The sequence below is a fragment of the Chenopodium album genome, chromosome 14 (assembly GCF_948465745.1).
Source record: "Chenopodium album chromosome 14, dcCheAlbu1.1, whole genome shotgun sequence".
NCBI lineage: Eukaryota > Viridiplantae > Streptophyta > Magnoliopsida > Caryophyllales > Amaranthaceae > Chenopodium > Chenopodium album.
The window spans coordinates 33,784,533-33,803,997 of record NC_137847.1 but is presented as its reverse complement, the minus strand read 5'-3'; the positions used below and the strand labels follow the sequence as shown (position 1 = coordinate 33,803,997).

Here is a 19,465-nt window from a genome sequence, read left to right as displayed (position 1 = left end):
TGGTCCTTACCTTGACCCGAGGTAAAAAACGGGATCACTTCTTATGGACTCGTTGAGAATGATTCTTCATGGCCTATTAGAAGTAGAAGGCACTCTGGTGGGATCTCACGGAAAAAAAAAGCTTGCAGTCAGAATGATCGAGTGACATTGTTTCTTTGGCCCGAAGAATTTTAGATATGATGCAAAATGGATCTTGTTCTATCCTTGATCATAGATTTCTCTATGAAAAATACGAATCGGAATGGGAAGAAGGGGAAGGAGCCCTCGATCCGTATAAGATAGAAGAGGAGTTATTAAATCACATAGTTTAGGCTCCTAGAATATGGAACCCCTAGGGATTTTTATTTGATTGTATCGAAAGGCCAAATGAATTGGGATTTCTTATTGGGCCAGGTGATATAGGGGAAAGCGGAGCATTTATGATATAGAGGATGAGCTTCAAGAGAATGATTCGGAGTTCTTATAGAGTGGAACCATGCAGTACCAGCCATGAGATAGATCTTCCAAAGAGAAGGATTTTTTTCGAATAAGCCAATTCATTTGGGACCCTGCAGATCCACTCTTTTTTCCTATTCAAAGATCATCCCTTTGTCTCTGTGTTTTCACATCGAGAATTCTTTGCAGATGAAGAGATATTAAAGGGGCTTCTTACTTCCCAAATAAATCCTCCTATATCAATATTTCAACGCGGGTTTATCAAGAATACGCAATAAAAGCACTTTGAATTGTTGATTAATCGCCATAGATGGTTTAAAACCAATAGTTCATTACCAAATGGATCATTCCGTTGTAATACTCTATTCGAGAGTTATCAGTATTTATCAAATCTGTTCCTATCTAACGGAACACTATTGGATCAAATGACAAATACATGGTTAAGAAAAAGATGGATTTTTTCGGATGAAATGCAAATTGGATTCATGCAAGAGGAGAATGATTTTCCATTCCTTAGCTGGAAAGATATGTGGCCATGAAAGGGGGATTAATTGGAATAAAATTGACTGGGTGTTAGAGTCGTGGAAACACTTGTTTTTCCATATTTCGGACCTTAGCTCCATGGAACAATATCCTACTGGTGAAACATGGAAGAATTGAAATCTTAGAACAAAACACTATGTATGGATGGTATGAACTGCCTAAACAGGAATTCTTGAATAGTGAACAAGTTAAGTTGACCAGCCTAATTTTCATTGTTTTGTTCCAAAGCAAAGATATCCACGGGGTGGTTTGTCCTATTCATTCAGATAATCACGACCAAGAATGGATTCTCTTTCGGATAGGCCCTGAAAGTAGAAGGAAGGCTCGAATGCCAACGGGTGTCTATTATTGAATTCATCCGACCCGATAATGCCCATTTTTGGAATGTAGAGTGCCAAAGTCACTGAATGGGTAAGTCGCCAATCCCTAAAATGGGATATGTAATATATCTGCGGAGTTATGTTACGGGCAGGCATTTTACCAGAGGTATCGATTGTATCAATCTCCCCTTGTGCGATTCCTGTTGAAGCATATACTTAGGGGAAGGGGTGGGTGCAAGGCGGACGATTTCAAATTGAACCCCCTTTCATTAGATAGAGAATATCACTAAGATTTCGTGATCCGCTGCCAAACTTATTCCAATTCCAAGATCTCGGATCGAATCAACATTGATATACCCGAGATCTTGGAATTGCTCATTCAATGAGCATTCTCAATATTATGCCTTGAAGAGGACTCGAACCTCCACGCAATTTAGCACAAGATGATGTGCGTCATTTATGGAGCTCAAAAGAATAAGATTTAGGTTCATTTTCTATATTTTCTTTCATTATTTTGATATAATTTTCTTAGTTTAATTTAGTTTTCCGTGTTTATAACTCATTTTGGTTTTTCGTTTACTTTTATGAGTTTTTCATGATTTTTGTTCTTATTTTGCTATTCTAGTTTAGTTTCAATTCATTTTGCTTTATCCCTTATTTTTACTTGAATTTTTGGGGGTGAAGTTTCAAAGCTTTATTTGCCGCGCTTTCACGGTTGCGCTCTCATTTATTCTAGGTCATGGACACACAAATATGTGAAGATCAAGGGCTACCCTCCTCGCGGGCATCATCACGAGAGCGCCGTTGATAGGGATGGACGAGAGAACTAGGAGAAAGACTTCACACAAGGGACTATGAGCAAGCAAGAGGAGTCGCGCGCGCCGTAAGGATGCAGCAGGGGTGCGTGCACGCAGATCCCCCTGTGCGTGTGCGCAGACCCCTCTGTGCGCGCGCACAACCTTTTTGCGAGTGCGCACCGTGGATCTCCGCCCCTTTTGTTTTTCTTTGCTATATATACTTATGACCTTTCTATTTTTGAACAACTTTAGACTAGCTTAGAATTTCTCTTTCATATTTTAGCTTAGGTTGAGAGCTTCTCTCTCTAGATCTAGGGTTAGTTTAGGAGTAGTTTTAGAGAGAGAAAGTGAGGGATTTCAATGGTTATTTGAGAGATTGAAGATTCAAGAGGACAGTTGTATTGAAGATCTCCATTATCAATCAATGAGGATTTCTCACTCTCTCACCTCTTTATTGCTTTGTTTAATTTCATGTTTGTTTAGTTTAATTTTGATGTTTTATTCTTGATTAGTGTATTTGTTCTTAATATTTTGTTGATTCTTGATTTCTTGAGTAGTTGTTTGGCTAGTAATAGGGTGAAACTTGTATGATTAATTAACTGTGATTAATTTGGGAATTGTGTTGATTTATTGTTGAGATTAAAGTGATTAATGAAGGTTTGCATGTGTGTAATTCAATTAGGCCTTGAGAATTATGCTAGATTGCATTGTAATTGCTAATGACACGACCAATTGATTTAGGAATTGCAATTATCGATTAGATTGGATTGTGATTTTCCTTGTTAGTGATTCATTGTTAATCCTAGCTTGATTTATAGGAGATAGCTCTTTGATTCCAATTCATAGCTCTTATCATTAGTTTTCACAACCTTTGATTGGCATGATCATCCCAAGTTGTTGCAATTGTCATGATTACTTGTTGATCCCCGTTCCTAGTGTTTTATTTGTTTGGTTGTTTGGTTGTTAGTTGTTAGTGTTCCTTCTTCACCTTCGACATTGACCTAGCTTAGGCGCATAATTGAGAGTGCTTGAACATTACTGTTCCTTCGTGTTCGACCCTTGACTTACCTCTATACTTGTATTTAGGTTTGTTAAGTGTTTATAAATTTGTTTGGTTCTAGGTAAGATTAGATGTTACCTACATTTTCCCTACGTCACGAGATTTTTAGTCTTGTTTATCTACCATTTCACCACAAGGCTTCTTGAAACTCATTCGTATTCCATGAATATGATATCTATCTAGAAGGATGTATGGAATATATAACAAAGGTAGAGTATTTCTATTGATCAGTCATATAGGCCCGAGTCGAACATCCAATTGCTTCGATTTGAATTATTAGAAGGATACCTTATCTTATATATATCAAAAAGATGGTCAATCAAACCTATTTTTTGATTCAAGAAGCCTAAAGAGATCAATAGGGTCAAAAATAATGAGAGATGGAAAAAGCAGGTCCGATTTCGCTTATTCCTAATCCTAGCTGTGATGGAACGACTTAATTAGGGATCCATATGGAAACATAGTATCTCTTTAGATATGCTCGAATGACCCCTTATCATAATGAGCATGTATATAAACCTATTCTGGTTCGGTATGGAATGAACTTATAATCATGGAATCGACTCGATCATCAGATTCTAGATTAAATGTTCATAACCCTAGCCCATTCTCATTTTGGGCGAAACAAATCTACTAATTATTTGATTCCAGTTCGTAAGAGGGATCTTGAACTAAGAAATAGACTCTAGAAGCTAAAAAAGGGTATCCTGAGCAATTGCAATAATCGGGTTCATTGATATTCCTAGTATAGTAGATGCTATCACACATATAATCATACTCAATTCGATGGAATTCTTTTATCTTAAAAGGGATCTTTTATAATTTCGCACGTCAAGGGTTATTGCTTGGCTTTGTCCAGTCATTATTAACTAAATTATTTTTAGATAATAGTAGATAGAAAGAACGCTCGTAAGGATTCCTATTAAAACCAAGGAATATAGGCCTGCCATCTACACCAGAATAAATAAATTTTTCCAAAAAAACCTGCTACTAGAGGACGACCACCTAGGGATAAGAGCCATGGGGTTAAAGAGAGAGCTAAAAAAGGATCTTTCGTGTATAATCCCGCATAATCTCGAATGTTATCAATTATGACACGTAGACCAAATAATACAATGCAAGCAAAAGTTCCTAGATTCATGGAGATATAGAACATCATATAAGTTATCATGCTTGCATATCCATCATTTAAGTCTCCAACAATTATTCCAATAATTACATATCCGATTTGACCTATGAATGAATATGCAAGCATACGTTTCATGTTTGTTTGAGTAATAGCAATGAGATTTCCCAATATCATGCTGAGAATAGCTAGGATTTCCAGAAGAAGATGCCATTCGTTTGATTAGAAATAAAAAGGAATATCGAAAATTCGAGGGGCTGAAGCTAAACTAGCTACTTTCCAACTAATAGAAAGAAAAGCAACAAATGGAGTGGGAGAGTCAGAGTCGAAAAGAGGATTCCTCACTTCTTTCTCTCATTAAAAACCGTGCATAATACTTTCATCTCGCACGGCTCCTAAGTGATAAAAGAAAGAAGATGAGTTCTTCTTTCTTTTTTGATTACCTTTCTCGCATATGTATAAGACTGAATCTGTTCGATTTCTAAACAAGATTAATAATCCTTAACTTTTGAGGAATCCTTCATCAGTGGTTGCGAATGACTTATTTTTTCAATCTTTTCAGCCTTGGTTCCGTAGGAGCAAGTCAGAATGATTGAAAAATAGAACCATCTGATTTGATTCGTTCTCAATAGCCATGAAATGATCATCTTAGGGTGATCCTTTTGTCGACGGATGTTCCTACTACACTCCTACTCTCGGAAGGATGAGAACCCACTATGTAGCATCTACGTCAAGAATTCAAGTATACGTCATTAGTCCGATCTTTTGTAGGTGACGTAGGGGAAAATCTAGGTCGTTGACTAATCCTCCCTCGGTTAAACTAAATTTATAAACTCTCAACAATCCTAAATACAAGTATAGAGGCAAGTCAAGGGTCGAACCCAAAGGAACGGTAATGTTCAAGCGCTTTCAATTTGGGCGCCGAAGCTAGGTCCAAGACAAGGATAGAGAGGTTACACTAACAACTAACAAATAAAGAAACCAAACAAATAAAACACTAGGGAATGGGGATCAACAAGTAATAATGACAATTGTAGCAACTCGGGAACAACATGCAAATCAAAGGTTGCGAAGACTAACGGTAAGAGCAATCAAAAGAGCTCAACAAGCTATCTCCTAGAGGTCTAACTAGCGCCAACTACGAGAGACTCTAACTAGGAACGTCATTAACCAAACTTGATCGACAATTGTGCGCTACAAATCAAGGGTCCGTATCAATGTAGACTCACAATGCAATCTAGCATAATTCTCAAGGCCTAATCGAATTTACCCACATGCACAATTTCCATTAATCACTTTAATCTCAACAATTAATCAACACAATTCCAAAATTAAGCACAATCAATCAATCATCCAAGTTTCACCCAATCCCTAGCCAAATAACTACTCAAGAATCATCATCTAATCAACAAACAACTAAGGAAATCAAGAATCAACAATATATCAAGAACAACTACACTAATCAAGCATCAAACATCAAAATCAATCTAAACAAACATGAATATTAATCAAAGCAATAAAATGACATTGAGTTAGAAATGCTCATTGATAATAGAGAAGATCATCAACACAATTGTCACTATTGAATCTTCAATCTCTCAATAACCATTGAAATTTCTCACTTTGTCTCTCTAAATCTACTCCTAAACTAACCCTAAAACTAGAGAGAGAATCTCTCTAATAATCTAAGAATATGAATTCTAATTCTAATTCTACTTAAAAAAATCGAGTTACAAGTAGATATTTATAGGAGGCGCGAAACGAAACCGAGCAAAAACAAGGTTCGGCAGCGCGCCCACGCCCACGCCTGCACTCCTCTGGGTTTCTTCGGTTCTTCCCGAGGCTTCGTGCATTCGCTAAGGGACTTTGAGTGAGCGTGCAATATGATGATGATGAACACTAAGAGAGGCAATTTCAAAAGCACTTGACAGTGGGTTCGACACCACATCCTCATGAGAGCACGGCTTGAGAGCGCAAGAGCTAGAACTTGGAGAATCCACTTCCTTGCACCTTGAGCTTTCCCAATGCTATACGCTTGCTCCAAATGCATCTTCTACCTTAGTAATCCATCCATATCAAGACCCGAATCTCGTATAGTACTTACAATCATGAAAAGAGAACAAATAAAGGAGAAAGACTAGAAAAACCATAGAAATGCACAAAACCAAAATATAAGAGAGAAAAGGTAGAACAAAGAGCAAAAGCATGAAACTAAGCATTTATTAGGAAGAAAAGCCCTGAAAAGAAGCTAAAAACTACCTAAATACTCATCAAATGGGTGCCATTTATGAAACCCATCAGTAGGAACTACCCGTAATAACGAACTTGCCAAATAGATATAATACAAAAAACAGATTCGTTGTTCCTGACCCTGCTTCACCTTACTTGTTATTTGAACAAGTAAAAGTCTTGTCTTGGTCCGAGTGGGAATAACATTTCTCTTCTGCATGGTCATGGAGTTTTGAAAAATCCAAACATCTCAGAGATAGATAGAGAGGTATGAATTGCTCGAACGAACCGCACTCATTCGTATATGTCATAAGTCCATTGATGAAAAGGGGCTGGGAAAAGCTTGAACCTAATTCCTACAGTGATGACTATAAGCGCAATTGAAATTCCCGGGGAGTTATACACTTCTGTATTGATAAGACCATTTACTATTTCGTGAAGTTCAATCTCTCCACCGGATGAACCATATAGCCAAGAGAACCCGTGAACTAGAATAGAAGAGCTTGCCCCACCCATGAGTAAATATTTCGTAGTAGCCTCATTAGACATTAGACCGCGCATCTTTCTTAGTATATCCAGATAATAGGTAGGAGCATAAACTGAAACATTCTGGAGCTACAAAGACAGTTATTAAATCGTTAGCACCGCATAAAAACATCCCTCCTAAAGTAGCTGTTCATAAGTATAAGAGAAACTTTGTTAGAGCCATTTCTGTACATTCAATGTACTCTACGAATAGAGGAATACATAGAGTTGAACATAGTAAAATAAGAAATTGAAAGATTTCATTGAAATTGTTCCTTTGGAAATTTCCTGAAAATCCAATCATAGGTTCTTCTCTCCATCGGAACAACAAGGCTGTTATGCTCATTACTAAACTTGTTAAAGAGATGATATATAACCAATGTATATCTTTTTTATGATAGGTTGAATTGATAATCGATCATCAGAGAATTAGGCCAAAAATTAGGATACATTATGGAAAAATCAAACTTCCATCGAAGAGAAGCAAATGAAAGGCTTTCATAAATATTCTCGTAGAATCGAGAATGAAGTTTTCATTCTATACATGTCGGATCATGAATTAGTAACAACATCCAATCTCCAAAAAAGTACCAATTGTTTCTATTATTGAAATGGAATATTTACGGAATCTCCAAGAATAGCATGGTAATTATGATAGGAATGGTGTCCTTCGAACAAGTGTATTATTCCGATAGAGGGTTCGGAGCTATTAAAAAGCTATTTACTCAGTAAGTTCAAGTGATCGGAATGCGTAGATGGAGGCTGTTTTCGATAAGTAATATTAATGCATAATTAATAATACAGATTAATCTTAACTGAACCCTTCGGGTCACACCCAAGCAACTAACGATCCGACACGACGAATTAATTCGGAAGAAATTAATGAGTTGTTTTAGACGTCGAAAATCGAGCTAGGAGCGTCGAAACCGAGCATCACAAGTCGAGTCAAATGAATTAAAAAAATCACTAATTAATCAACAATTCACTGAAATACCCCTAGCATCGGAATGCCCCGAGCAAACCGAAGCCTAGGGGCATTTAGTATAGCCAAGGTGGCTAGCAAACGCACCAAGCCGAGCCTAGGCTGGCTGGTGCATGCTAGCGCACCAAAGCGAGCTTGCCACACTCACAGCCACAGCTGCTATGGCGCGCCAGCAAGCTAGCAAGGCACGCACATAGCTGTAGCAGCTATGGCACGCCATGGGTCTAGCTGTACTTGCTGGGAAGTGCGAGGCAGTTACTAGCAGTGAATGCACGTACTGGTGCGCAGGCCAGAATGACTGGTGCTGGGGCCATCTGCAACGCCTATCTGCAAGCAGCAAACAAGCTTGTTGGGCTGGCGCGCAAGCATGGTCGCTCTTAGGCCAAGGCAGCAGGCCTGCATCATGTAGCGTGCACCAAAAAGTAGGCCTACCGCACGCACCAATCGCCAGCAAGCCAGCTTTGGCTGCCATATGGCGCGTGCTCATTGGATTAAGAGTGAGAGGGCCGGTTTTCCTCAAGCCTTGGGGATCTAGTTTGGTCCCCCCCTTTCCCTTTTAGTCCTTACCTAACCCCTCCTCTAAATGTGCCACTTGTTGATTAATTAATTGTTGGCTATTTTCTTTTGTTTTTTATTTAAAAATAAATGGAGAAAGTTGATTTTACCAACTCTCCCAAATTGATGGGAGAGTGGATTTCTCACTTGAGTTTCCCTATAAATACCCAACTTGGGATACGGGAAAACACACTTGAGTAAGAACTCAATTAGGCATCTCCACTTGAGAGAAAACCTATAAGCTCATTAATTACTCAGGTAGTCTTTTTGGTCTGACTTGGTGAACCTCCAAGTAGTAGACCGGTCAGATCGAGTTGTAGGTAGACTTCGTTGGAGGTCCTTGCCATTTGTGAGGCTCGGCTTTTCTCAAATAAGAGTTCTTTCCGGTTGAGCAAAGCATGCTATAAGGGTAATTTAGTCTTTTCTCTATTCTTTTTATTTATTCATTTTGTTATATTAATTGTGAGTTTGTTTTGGGCTCAGGTTTTATTTCCGCGGTGAGTCGGACTCATCCAAACCCAACAGCGGTATCGGAGCCTTGCTCATTTATTTTTATAACAAATAATTTTCAAGGTGTTTTAATGATTTATTTTTCTGGTACATGTTGCTCATTAGATTAGTAGCTTGGTTTTATTAATTTTAAACCCGTTTTAAAGTTGATTATGGCCCTCGAACCCAGATTTTCACTTAAAAATATTGAATTTTTGGTGGATACAGTGTTCTGGAAATGTTTATGCCCAATTAGGGTTGTAAAAAAGGCTAAAATCTGACCAGAAATGCATTTTTTTGAGGGTTTCTCATTTTGATGAAAATTTTTAAATATTTTAACCTTGAATTTGAATGGCATATTTATGGTGATTATGTATATTGTTCTTTCCTTAATGTTTCTGCATGTTTGACCTCTTTAACCATGGTTACTTTGTAGTAATTAGTATTTGAAAGATTGTTTAATTTTCACATTATTGCAAATCCAATGCATTATGTGTGAAAAATTTATTCTTTGAGGCTTCTAACTACTAAAGATCCAATCTTTAATTGTTTTAAGTTGTTGAAACTTTGAGTTACTAAATTACTTGAATTTTTGGTTGAACTTTTGAATTAATCATATATTATGTTGATTGGAATCATAAAGTTTCAATCTTGTGATAGACAATTCATTTATATTCATATTGAAAAATATAATTTTTCAAGGATTCACAAGTTAAAGTTGGAATCTTTATTTGAATTTATGTTCATAATTCCAACTCCTTTTTATTTGGCCAAGTCTCATGATTAATTTAAATTAATTAAATTTATAGTGAGTATTGCCCTTATTTAGTTTGTTGCACCAAGTTGAACCAATTTTATTAAAGAATAGTTTTAAGGAATAATTTTGGTTGTTTGCATTTTGATGAATTTTTATTTAAGTTGGACTTGTTATAATTTTTCATTTTTGCTCATTGAAATAATTCAAATATTAATTTGAAATTAATTAATTTATATCACGCAAAAATTTCAGGTATAATCCCGAGAGTGTGGCATGCAAACCAAGGCACACTACCCTCGGCCAGCCGGGCTGCTAAGCAGCCCACATGTGGCTGCCAAGGGCTGGTGCGCTTGGTGCGCGCAACACACTAGCAGCGTGCGTAGTGCGCCCAGCCGCAGCAACAACACAGCAACACCAGCCAGGTAGTAGCTGCGTTGCGGCTATGTTGTGTGCGTGCATGCTGCTACTGTGCTGAGAGCAGAGTGTGCGTGCTGCTGTGTTGCAGGGAGTGCGTGTGTGTGCTTGGTGCTGTTGCGGGGGATGCGTGTGGGGTGTGCTACGTGCTTGCAGCACGATGTGCACAACCCCATATTGGCACTTTGTCCCCGAGTTTTAAGGTAATGCTATTTTTCTAATTTTTCCGTTTTAATTATTTTAATGAAAATTTTTGAGGCTAGGCCTCGGTTTTGAGCGGCATTGGCAAAATTTTGGGTTTATCAGCTTCATTAAATGAATTAATTAAGATGGATTCGGAATTTAGCGGGAGCTTCAATTTTAATTGTGCTAAATTACATAATCGGTTAAACAACTTTGGCTAGTTTTAATTAGGCGCGTTAATCGGATTAACAACCTAAATCGGTTACTAGTTTACGCGTGTTTGTGCATTGTTGCTTGTTTATCGTTGTAAAATGCATGGACCATTCACAAATAGTGAATGGATGAATGGAATGTATATTCTGTCGCAGGTTTTATGAAAATGGCAACTAGTGGGGCTCGATTAGGATAGAAAATACAAATTGCGTTCCATCTCGTATTTTTGTAAATCTAAATACGGTTTGCGAACCGTTGATTATTTTTGTAACTTAATATTTAGATTAGTCCTAGTCGTAGATACTAGTATTTGCATTATTTTGGTCATATCTTGAAGACGGAGGTTCTTGGAAGACGAAACCATGAAGTTGCAAAAGACGACCCTTGAAGCCTCAAGGGGTCATGCTAGTTGCCAAATGCATCAGTTATTTGTGTTTTTGATATATATTTATGATTATATATATGTGAATTATATGTTAGATGCATGTTTAGGATTTCGAATGTTGCGACGATTAATAAAGTTCACTTAAATCAACCAACATAGAAACCCTAGGTCCCTAAAATATTGAGTAAAATTGCCATTCCAAAACAACACTTATCGACCTATTAAGAGTAGTGATGGGCTACGTCAAAGCGAGGCGTCACTATTACTCCTTAGGATACGTAAGGCATACCAGGTATCCAAGTTGGTTTTGGTTATACTCAATGATATGAGTGATGGAGTCCTAACATGTCGTGGCAAAGTGGATAAGTTGTTGAGAGAGCATTAGATGCGACGATTTATCTAACCAAAAGTGGCTTAGAGCCATTAGCAAAGGGTTGGTTACCTTAGTATATTGAGTGTTAAGACAAGCCAAAGCATTCTTAACTACTCATTGTTTATTTGGATCTTGGAATCAACTTATTCTCACTAAATGGGGACAATTTGATGTGTGAATAAGACGTTTAAATAAGTTTGATTAATATGCATGATTTCAATCTTATTTAAAAATTATGAGTGGTTCTTCATCTCAAATTCTTTCAATTGTAGAATCATGTCTTCAACTAACAACAACAACCTAATATACCCAGAACTTCCCTAAAAGTTACTATTTTTCTTAAACTTGGTGAACTTTAAGGAATTGGAAGAAGAAATCCTAATCACTCTCTGAAATTGCTACCTAGAGCACATTCTTGACATACCCATCCCGAGTTTTTACTCAAAAGGGGTTATAGGCGATGAGGCTCATGAGGAGTGGAGTTATGATTGCGAAAGAGTCTCACGACTTATGGCGAACTCCATCATGGAACAATGGAAGGGGAAGTTCTCCAACTATTTTCCGGACATGCTCTTCAAAGCTCTAGAGGATATAGTTAATTTGAGGGTCACCAACATCATCAATGGCAACTATTATGGTCTCGTGGAGGAAGTGACTAGGTCACTCTCCAACATGAAGATCAAGCCACCGCAAGAGGGGTGCCTAGCCAAGGAGAGGGAAGAGGTATGGGGACAGGTCTACAATGCTAGACTAAGACCCGGAATATCACTTCAAGCCCACGTGCTTCGAATGACAAGGCTATTCACTCACTTGGCGCTCATTAGAAAGCTAGTGGTGGATGAGCAAGCTGCTCTCATGCTATTGTGCTCTCTCCACTCGGGCTATATCACATTTAAGAAGCGGCTAACTGCCAATCGTGACATACTCACTTTAATGGAAGTTGTCAATGAGCTTCAAATGGCCGACCCGTACGGAAGTGATAGACTCAAGCTTGCTCTAAAGTCAAAGAGGAAGGAGTTCTAGAACAAGGCAAGGATGCGATACTTTTATTGTAGTAGGCAGGGCCACTACAAGAGAGAATGCAGCATGTGCCTGGAAGATGAGGCAAAGGGAAGAGAAATCTCCACCTCAGGTATATTCTTTATAAACTACACTTGAATATAAGTAATTCATAAGGTATTAGATACCATTAATGACTCACTATATGCTCCATTTCAGGAACCAAGTGAGAAGGGCTTGCCAAATGGATGTGGATGTACAACCGGAAGAAGAAGTTAATCTTTCCACAAGGCTTGTAATCACATATTTTGTCTTGACGTGGAACTTGTTTAAGTTTTTGTTATCAACCATACATTAATCTTTTCACGTTGGACGTCATGGCAAGAAAATCAAAGCCCTTCGGTCGGATCGAGGTGGTGAATACTTGAGCTAAGAATTCGATGACCATATGAAAGAAAAGGGTATAATTTCATAATTGACACCTCCAGGAACTCCACAATGGAACAGAGTATCCGAAAGGAGAAATCAAACCTTGTTGGACATGGTACGATCAACAATGGGTCTTAGTGATCTTCCTATCTCTTTCTCGGGACACACACTTCTAACTGCGGCACTAGCACTGAACCGTGCTACATAAAAAGATGTAGAAAAAACTCCATAAGAGCTATGGACGAAGAAACCTCCTAGGTTGTCCTTTCTAAAGAAATTAATTTCTGACAAACTTCACCCAAAATGTGAGAAGGTTTTCCTTGTTGGCTACCCAAAAGAAAGCTAAGGGTATTACTTCTATAATAAATCCGAGAACAAAGTGTTTGTTGCTCGTGATGGTGTCTTTTGGGAGAAGGAAGACCTTTCCAAAATGATAAGTGGGAGGAAAATCGAACTCAATGAAGTTCGAGAGGACGAACAACAAAATCAGATTGACAGTCAAAGTGCTCAAACAGCATCTGTTGACGCTGGTCAAAATGTGAAATGTCAAACCGATAATGCAAATTCTCAGTCCGTTACCCTACGTAAGTCGCAGAGGCCAAGGTCTCAACCTGATAGGTATCTTGGTATTATATTAACCGAGAATAAGGACATCCTGGTAATGGATGGAGACGAACCGGAAACCTACAAGAAAATGACGGCGAGCACCAACTCTATTAAATGGCAAAAGGCCATGAGATCTGAAATGGATTCCATGTTTGAAAATAAAGTCTGGGACTTGGTTGACTTACCCGAGGGTTACACCCCTATTGGATGTAAGTGGATATTTAAATTAAAACCGACAAAGATGGAAATGTATTCAATTACAAAGCTATATTGGTAGCAAAAGGTTACAGGAAAATTCATGGTATTGATTATGATGAAACCTTTTCTCCGTTCGCAATTCTTAAATCCGTTCGGATCCTCCTAGTGATTGCTGCATATTCCAACTGTGAAATATGGAAAATGGACGTCAAAACCGCCTTCCTTAATGGAATTTCAGAAGAAACTGTGTACATGACACATCCTGAAGGTTTTGTCGACCAAATCAATGCTAAAAAAGTGTGTAAGCTTAAAAAGTCCATCTACGGGCTAAAGCAAGCAAGCAGAAGTTGGAATCTGGGATTCGATGAAGCCATCGGTAAGTTTGGTTTTATCAAGAATCCAGATGAATCTTGTGTTTACAAGAAGGTTAGTGGGAGTGACATAACCTTCCTAGTCTTAAATGTCGATGACATATTACTCATTGGGAATAGCATTCCAATGTTAGAGTCTGTAAAGGCCTGGCTTGGAAAATGTTTTTCAATGAACGACTTGGGAGAGGCTTAGTACATATTGGGCATCAAGATCTATAGGGATAGATCAAAAAGGATGATTGGGTTGATCTAGAGTATTTATATTGATAAGGTACAGGCTTGATTCAGGATGGAAGAGTCCAAGAGAGGTCACTTGCCCATGTCACATGGCATAACCTTGAGCAAGAAGTAGTGTCTAAAGACACCTGATGAGAGAGAAAGGATGAATGAGATTCCATATGCTTTGCCAATTAGATTGATCATGTATGCCATGATCATGTATGCCTTGAGTGCTACGAGGCGATACCAATCAGACCCAAGAGAGGCGCATTGGACTGCGACCAAGAATATCCTAAAGTACATGAAAAGGAACAAGGATAAATTCATGGTACATGGTGGCTCGGAAGAATTAGTTGTTGAAGGTTATACCGACGCAAGCTTCCAAACAGACAGAGACGACTTCAAGTCACAGTCTGGATATGTGTTCTGTCTAAATGGAGGATCGTTTAGTTGGAAGAGTGCCAAGCAGAGCACAACTGCAGATTCTACAACTAAAGCCGAATACTTAGCAACTGCTGAAGCGGCTAAGGAGGCAGTTTGGATTCGTAAGTTTGTTGGTGAACTTGATGTTGTAACCTCCATCAAGGGTCCAATAGCCCAATGGAACTATTGCTCAATCCAGAGAGCCAAGGGAACATCAGAAGGTCAAACATGTCAAGCAGCGATTTCACATGATAAGAGAATAGAAATCAGAGAGTGAAATCATAATTTGTAAAGTTAGAACGGATTATAATGTAGCCGATCCACTTGCTAAACCTCTGCCTCAAGTGAAGCACAACAAGCACGTTGAGGCAATGGAAATCAGGCACGTTGGAGATTGGCTTTAATTTCCCTATTTAGTGTTTTAATTAATTTTGAACATTTTAATGCAAGACACTAAGATGAACCATTCAGGCTTTGGAGTAATTTAATTTCATGCAATTTTATCACTCTGTTTTCTATTTAATTGTGGTTTAAGATTAAATATAGAGTCCATTCGATTCAGAGAATATTCAAATAGGGTATCAAGACCAGTCTTGGATAAGTGAACATTGAATATTATAATCGAGAATTATCCCTAATCGAGGTCATTTAAACGATGGACGATTAATGACCACTTGAGATTAGTGTGTAGTTTGATTTATAGCACCGTTTCTTGTGCTACAAGGACATGATTGTCATAAATCATTTGCACATGTATTGGTTTAGAACCATACTGGATCGACCTATGACAATATTTTAAGAGATTTAAAATCCATCATAAGTATACTTCTTATTATGACCTCTTTCCTCGACCATGAGTATTGTGAGTTATCTTGTTTGAGTACTAGTCCGTTTTGATGTTAGTCAAACGTCTGCCGTACATGGAGATTATAACGACAATACTGAGGCGGTTAGTTCCTCTTAGTAAAAGAAGCTTACATTACAAGACTGGAAATGTCCCCCTACTAATAATAATGAAAATGTCTTTGTTGTTTACAAGGCCTCTCGAAGAGCGAGACTGTGAAAATGCATGGTCGTGCTCAGATGGATTTTAGAAATCATCTGTTTATTGGCAGTCAAACTCGAATTTCGAGAAACACTTCTGTATGTAATAAGGATGACGAATTATCTTACCTTATAGTTCATGAAGAGACATTAAGTGACATAGGAAAAATGCTATACACTAAAAGCGCACTTGTTTGGAAGGACAAGTGGGAGATTGATAGGAACAATATCTTTCGAACAAGTGTATTATTTTGATAGATGGTTCGGAGCTATTGAAAAGCTTTTTATTCAGTAAGTTTAAGTGATCGGAATGCCTAGGTGGAGGCCGCTTCCGATCACTAATATTAATGCATAATTAATATTAAAGCTTATTCTTGACTGAACCCTTCGGGTCACACCCAAGAAACTAACGATCCAACATGATGAATTAATTCGGAAGGAATTAATGAGCCACTCGAGTAATTAATATTTAGACGTTGGAAATCGAGCTAGGAGCGTCGAAACCGAGCGTCGCAAGTCGAGTCGAATTAATTAAAGACAAGAGTGTAAAATAACTAATTAATCAATTATTTATCGAAATACCCCTAGCATCGGAACGTCCTGAGCAAACCGAAGCGTAGTGGCATTTGGTATAGCCAAGGTGGCTAGCAAGCGCACCAAGCCGAGCTTAGGCTGGCTAGTGCATGCTAGCGTACCAAGGCTAGCTTTGCACGCTCATAGCCGCAACTACTATGGCGCACCAGCAAGCTAGGAAGGCACACACATAGTAATAGCAGCTATGGCGCGCCATGCTGCAAGCTGTGCTTGCGGGGAAGTTCAGGGCGGCTACAAGCAGCGTATGCGCGTGCTGGCGCGCAGGTCAGCATGAGTGGTGTGGCATGGCGTGCCACGTCCAGCAACAAGCAGCAAGCAAGCATGAGTGGTGCAAGCATGGTCGCTGCTAGGCCAAGGCAGCAAGCCTACCGCACGTAGAGTGCGCCTAGTAGCAGGCCTAGCCGCACGCACCAAGTGCCAGCAAGGCAGCTTGGGCGCCACGGCTTGGGCTGCCACATGGCGCGTGTTCATTGGAGTTAAGAGGGAGAGAGCCGGTTTTCCTCAAGCCTTGAGGATCAAGTTTGGTCATCCCTTTCCCTTATGGTCCTTACCTAACCCCTCCTTTAAATGTGCCACTTGTTGATTAATTAGTTGTTAGCTATTTTCTTTTGTTTTTTATTTAAAAATCAAAGGAGAAAATTGATTTTACCAACTCTCCCACATTGATGGGAGAGTAGATTTCTCACTTGAGTTTCCCTATAAATACCCAACTTGGGATATAGGAAAACTCACTTGTGTTAAAGCTTAATTAGGCATCTCCACTTGAGAGAAAACCTATAAGCTCATTAATTACTCGGTTTGTCTTTTTAGTCGGACTTGGCTAACCTCCAAGTAGTAGACCGGTCGGGATGAGTTGTGGGTGAACTTCGTTGGAGGTCCTTGCCATTTATGAGGCTCGACTTTTCTCAAGTAAGAGCTCTTTCCCGTTGAGCGAAGCACGCTACAATGGTAATTTAGTCTTTTTTCTATTCTCTTTATTTATGCATTTCGTTATTTTAATTGTAAGTTTGTTCTTAGGCTCGGGTTTTAAATTAGTGGTGAGTCAAAATCATCGAAACCCAATAATTTACATGAGATTCCTTGTTCTTATTCTTAAACGAGTTCCCGAGAGGGCTTAGTTGATCCATGATATATCGATCAATTATGATTCATTTTTTTATTGATTCTTTTCTGATCGATATGTATGGATCCATGGATCTAGGTGTCTATATAGATAATGTTCTGTTCATGGATTAACGAAAATGCGCAAAAGCTCTATTTGCCTCTGCCATTCTATGAGTCTCTTCCTTTTTGCGTATGGTATCGCCACTCCCTTTGGCAGCATCCAGTAATGCGGAACTTAATTTGAAAGCCATATTTCGACCTGGACATTTTCGGGCTTCCCCTAATAACCAACGAATGGCAAGTGCTTTTTCTTTTGTTAATCCTATTTCAATGGGAACTTGATGAGTCGATCAACCTAAACGTCTTGCTTTTACGGCTATGTCGGGAGTTACTCCACGTATTACTTGACGTAAATCAGATAATGAATTTTTTTCTGTCTTTTGTTGAATCTTTATCACGGCTCGATAGAGATTTTGATAAGCCAATGATTTTTTTTTCCGTGTTTTAGAATACGGTTAACCAACATGTTAACTAATCGATTACGATAAATTGGATCGGATTTTGCAGATTTTTCTTCTATAGTACCATTACGTGACATGAGCGTAAAAGAGGTTCAAGAATCAGTTTACTTTTTATAAGGGCTAAAATCACTTATTTTGGCTTTTTGACCCCATATTGTAGGGTGGATCTTGAAAGATATGAAATATCTCCCACTAAACCGTACATACGACTTTTATCAAATACGAATTTCCACAAAATTCGATATGTATCTATGACATCGTGTATGGAATTCTGTTACTCACTTTAAATTGAGTATCCGTTTCCCTCCTTTTCCTGCTAGGATTGGAAATCCTGTATTTTCCATATCCATACGATTGAGTCCTTGGGTTTCCGAAATAGTGTAAAAAGAAGTGATTCGAATCATTGCTATTTGACTCAGACCTATTCTAATAAAGTCGAGGCATTTCGAATTGTTTGTTGACACGAGAAAAGTCAGGAAAAACCTCTAAAATTATTTCAATATTGGACCTTGGACATATAATAGTTCTGAATCGAATATCTTTAGAAAGAAAATCTTTTGTTTCATGGTAGCCTGCTCTATTCCCTTACGAAACTTTCGTTACTTGATTAGCCATACACTTTATATGTTTCTAGCAATTCACATGGCATCATCAAATGATACAAGTCTTGGATAAGAATCTACAACGCACTAGAACACCCTTGTTGACGATCCTTTACTCCGACAGCATCCAGGGTTCCTCGAACAATGTGATATCTCACACTGGGTAAATCCTTAACCCTTCCCCCTCTTACTAAGACTACAGAATGTTCTTGTAAATTCAGGCCAATACCAGGTATATAAGCAGTGATTTCAAATCCAGAGGTTAATCGTACTCTGGCAACTTTACGTAAAGTAGAGTTTGGTTTTTTGGGGGTGATAGTGGAAAAGTTAACAGATAAGTGACCCTTACTGCCACTCTCTAGAACCGTACATGAGATTTTCACCTCATATGGCTCCTCGTTCAATTCTTTCGAAGCCATTGGATCATTTCCATAATTCTTTAAGTCCCATAGGTTTGATCCTGTAGAATCTGACCCACTTTCTCATTGAGCGAAGGGTACGAAAAAAAAACCGATTGATTTTTATTTTTTTGATCAAAAGTACTATGTAAAATCCTCGGTTTTTCCTCTTCCTCTATCCCTATCCCATAAGTATAGCGCTTGAATCAATACAGAACCTTTTCTACTGCATGAATCGATATTATTACATTCCAATTCCTTTCCGAAACCTCCCAAGGAAAATCTCGAATTGTATCATCCCAAATTGACGAGTTAGTGTGAGCTTATCTATGCGGTTGTGCACTCTTCGAATAGGAATCCATTTTCTGAAAGATCCTTGCTTTCGTGCTTTGGTGGGTCTCCGAGATCCTTTCGATGACCTATGTATTGTTGAAGGGATATCAATATGATCTGATCGATTGCATAAAGCCCACAGTAGCAAGAGAACTGGGGAAAGTATACAGAAAAGATAATTCTTTTCTACTATATTAGCATTTTCCATTAGATTAGTATTTGTTAGTGATCCCAGCTC

At 38.5% G+C, this 19,465-nt stretch overlaps 1 protein-coding gene across 1 annotated transcript; it reads right to left on the bottom strand.

Annotated features, from left to right (window-relative positions):
* Nucleotides 1–18,573: 18,573 nt before the first annotated feature.
* Nucleotides 18,574–18,915, bottom strand: LOC145577979 (Ribosomal protein S12/S23 family protein). Its single transcript, XM_081635392.1, has one exon. It carries the CDS (start codon nt 18,913–18,915, stop codon nt 18,574–18,576), a length of 342 nt encoding a protein of 113 aa, XP_081491518.1.
* Between the last annotated feature and the right edge of the window lie 550 nt (nt 18,916–19,465).

What these genes read in the sequence shown, in the direction of transcription:
- LOC145577979 (XM_081635392.1), bottom strand. Translation starts at nt 18,915, where the DNA reads ATGGCTTCGAAAGAATTGAACGAGGAGCCATATGAGGTGAAAATCTCA.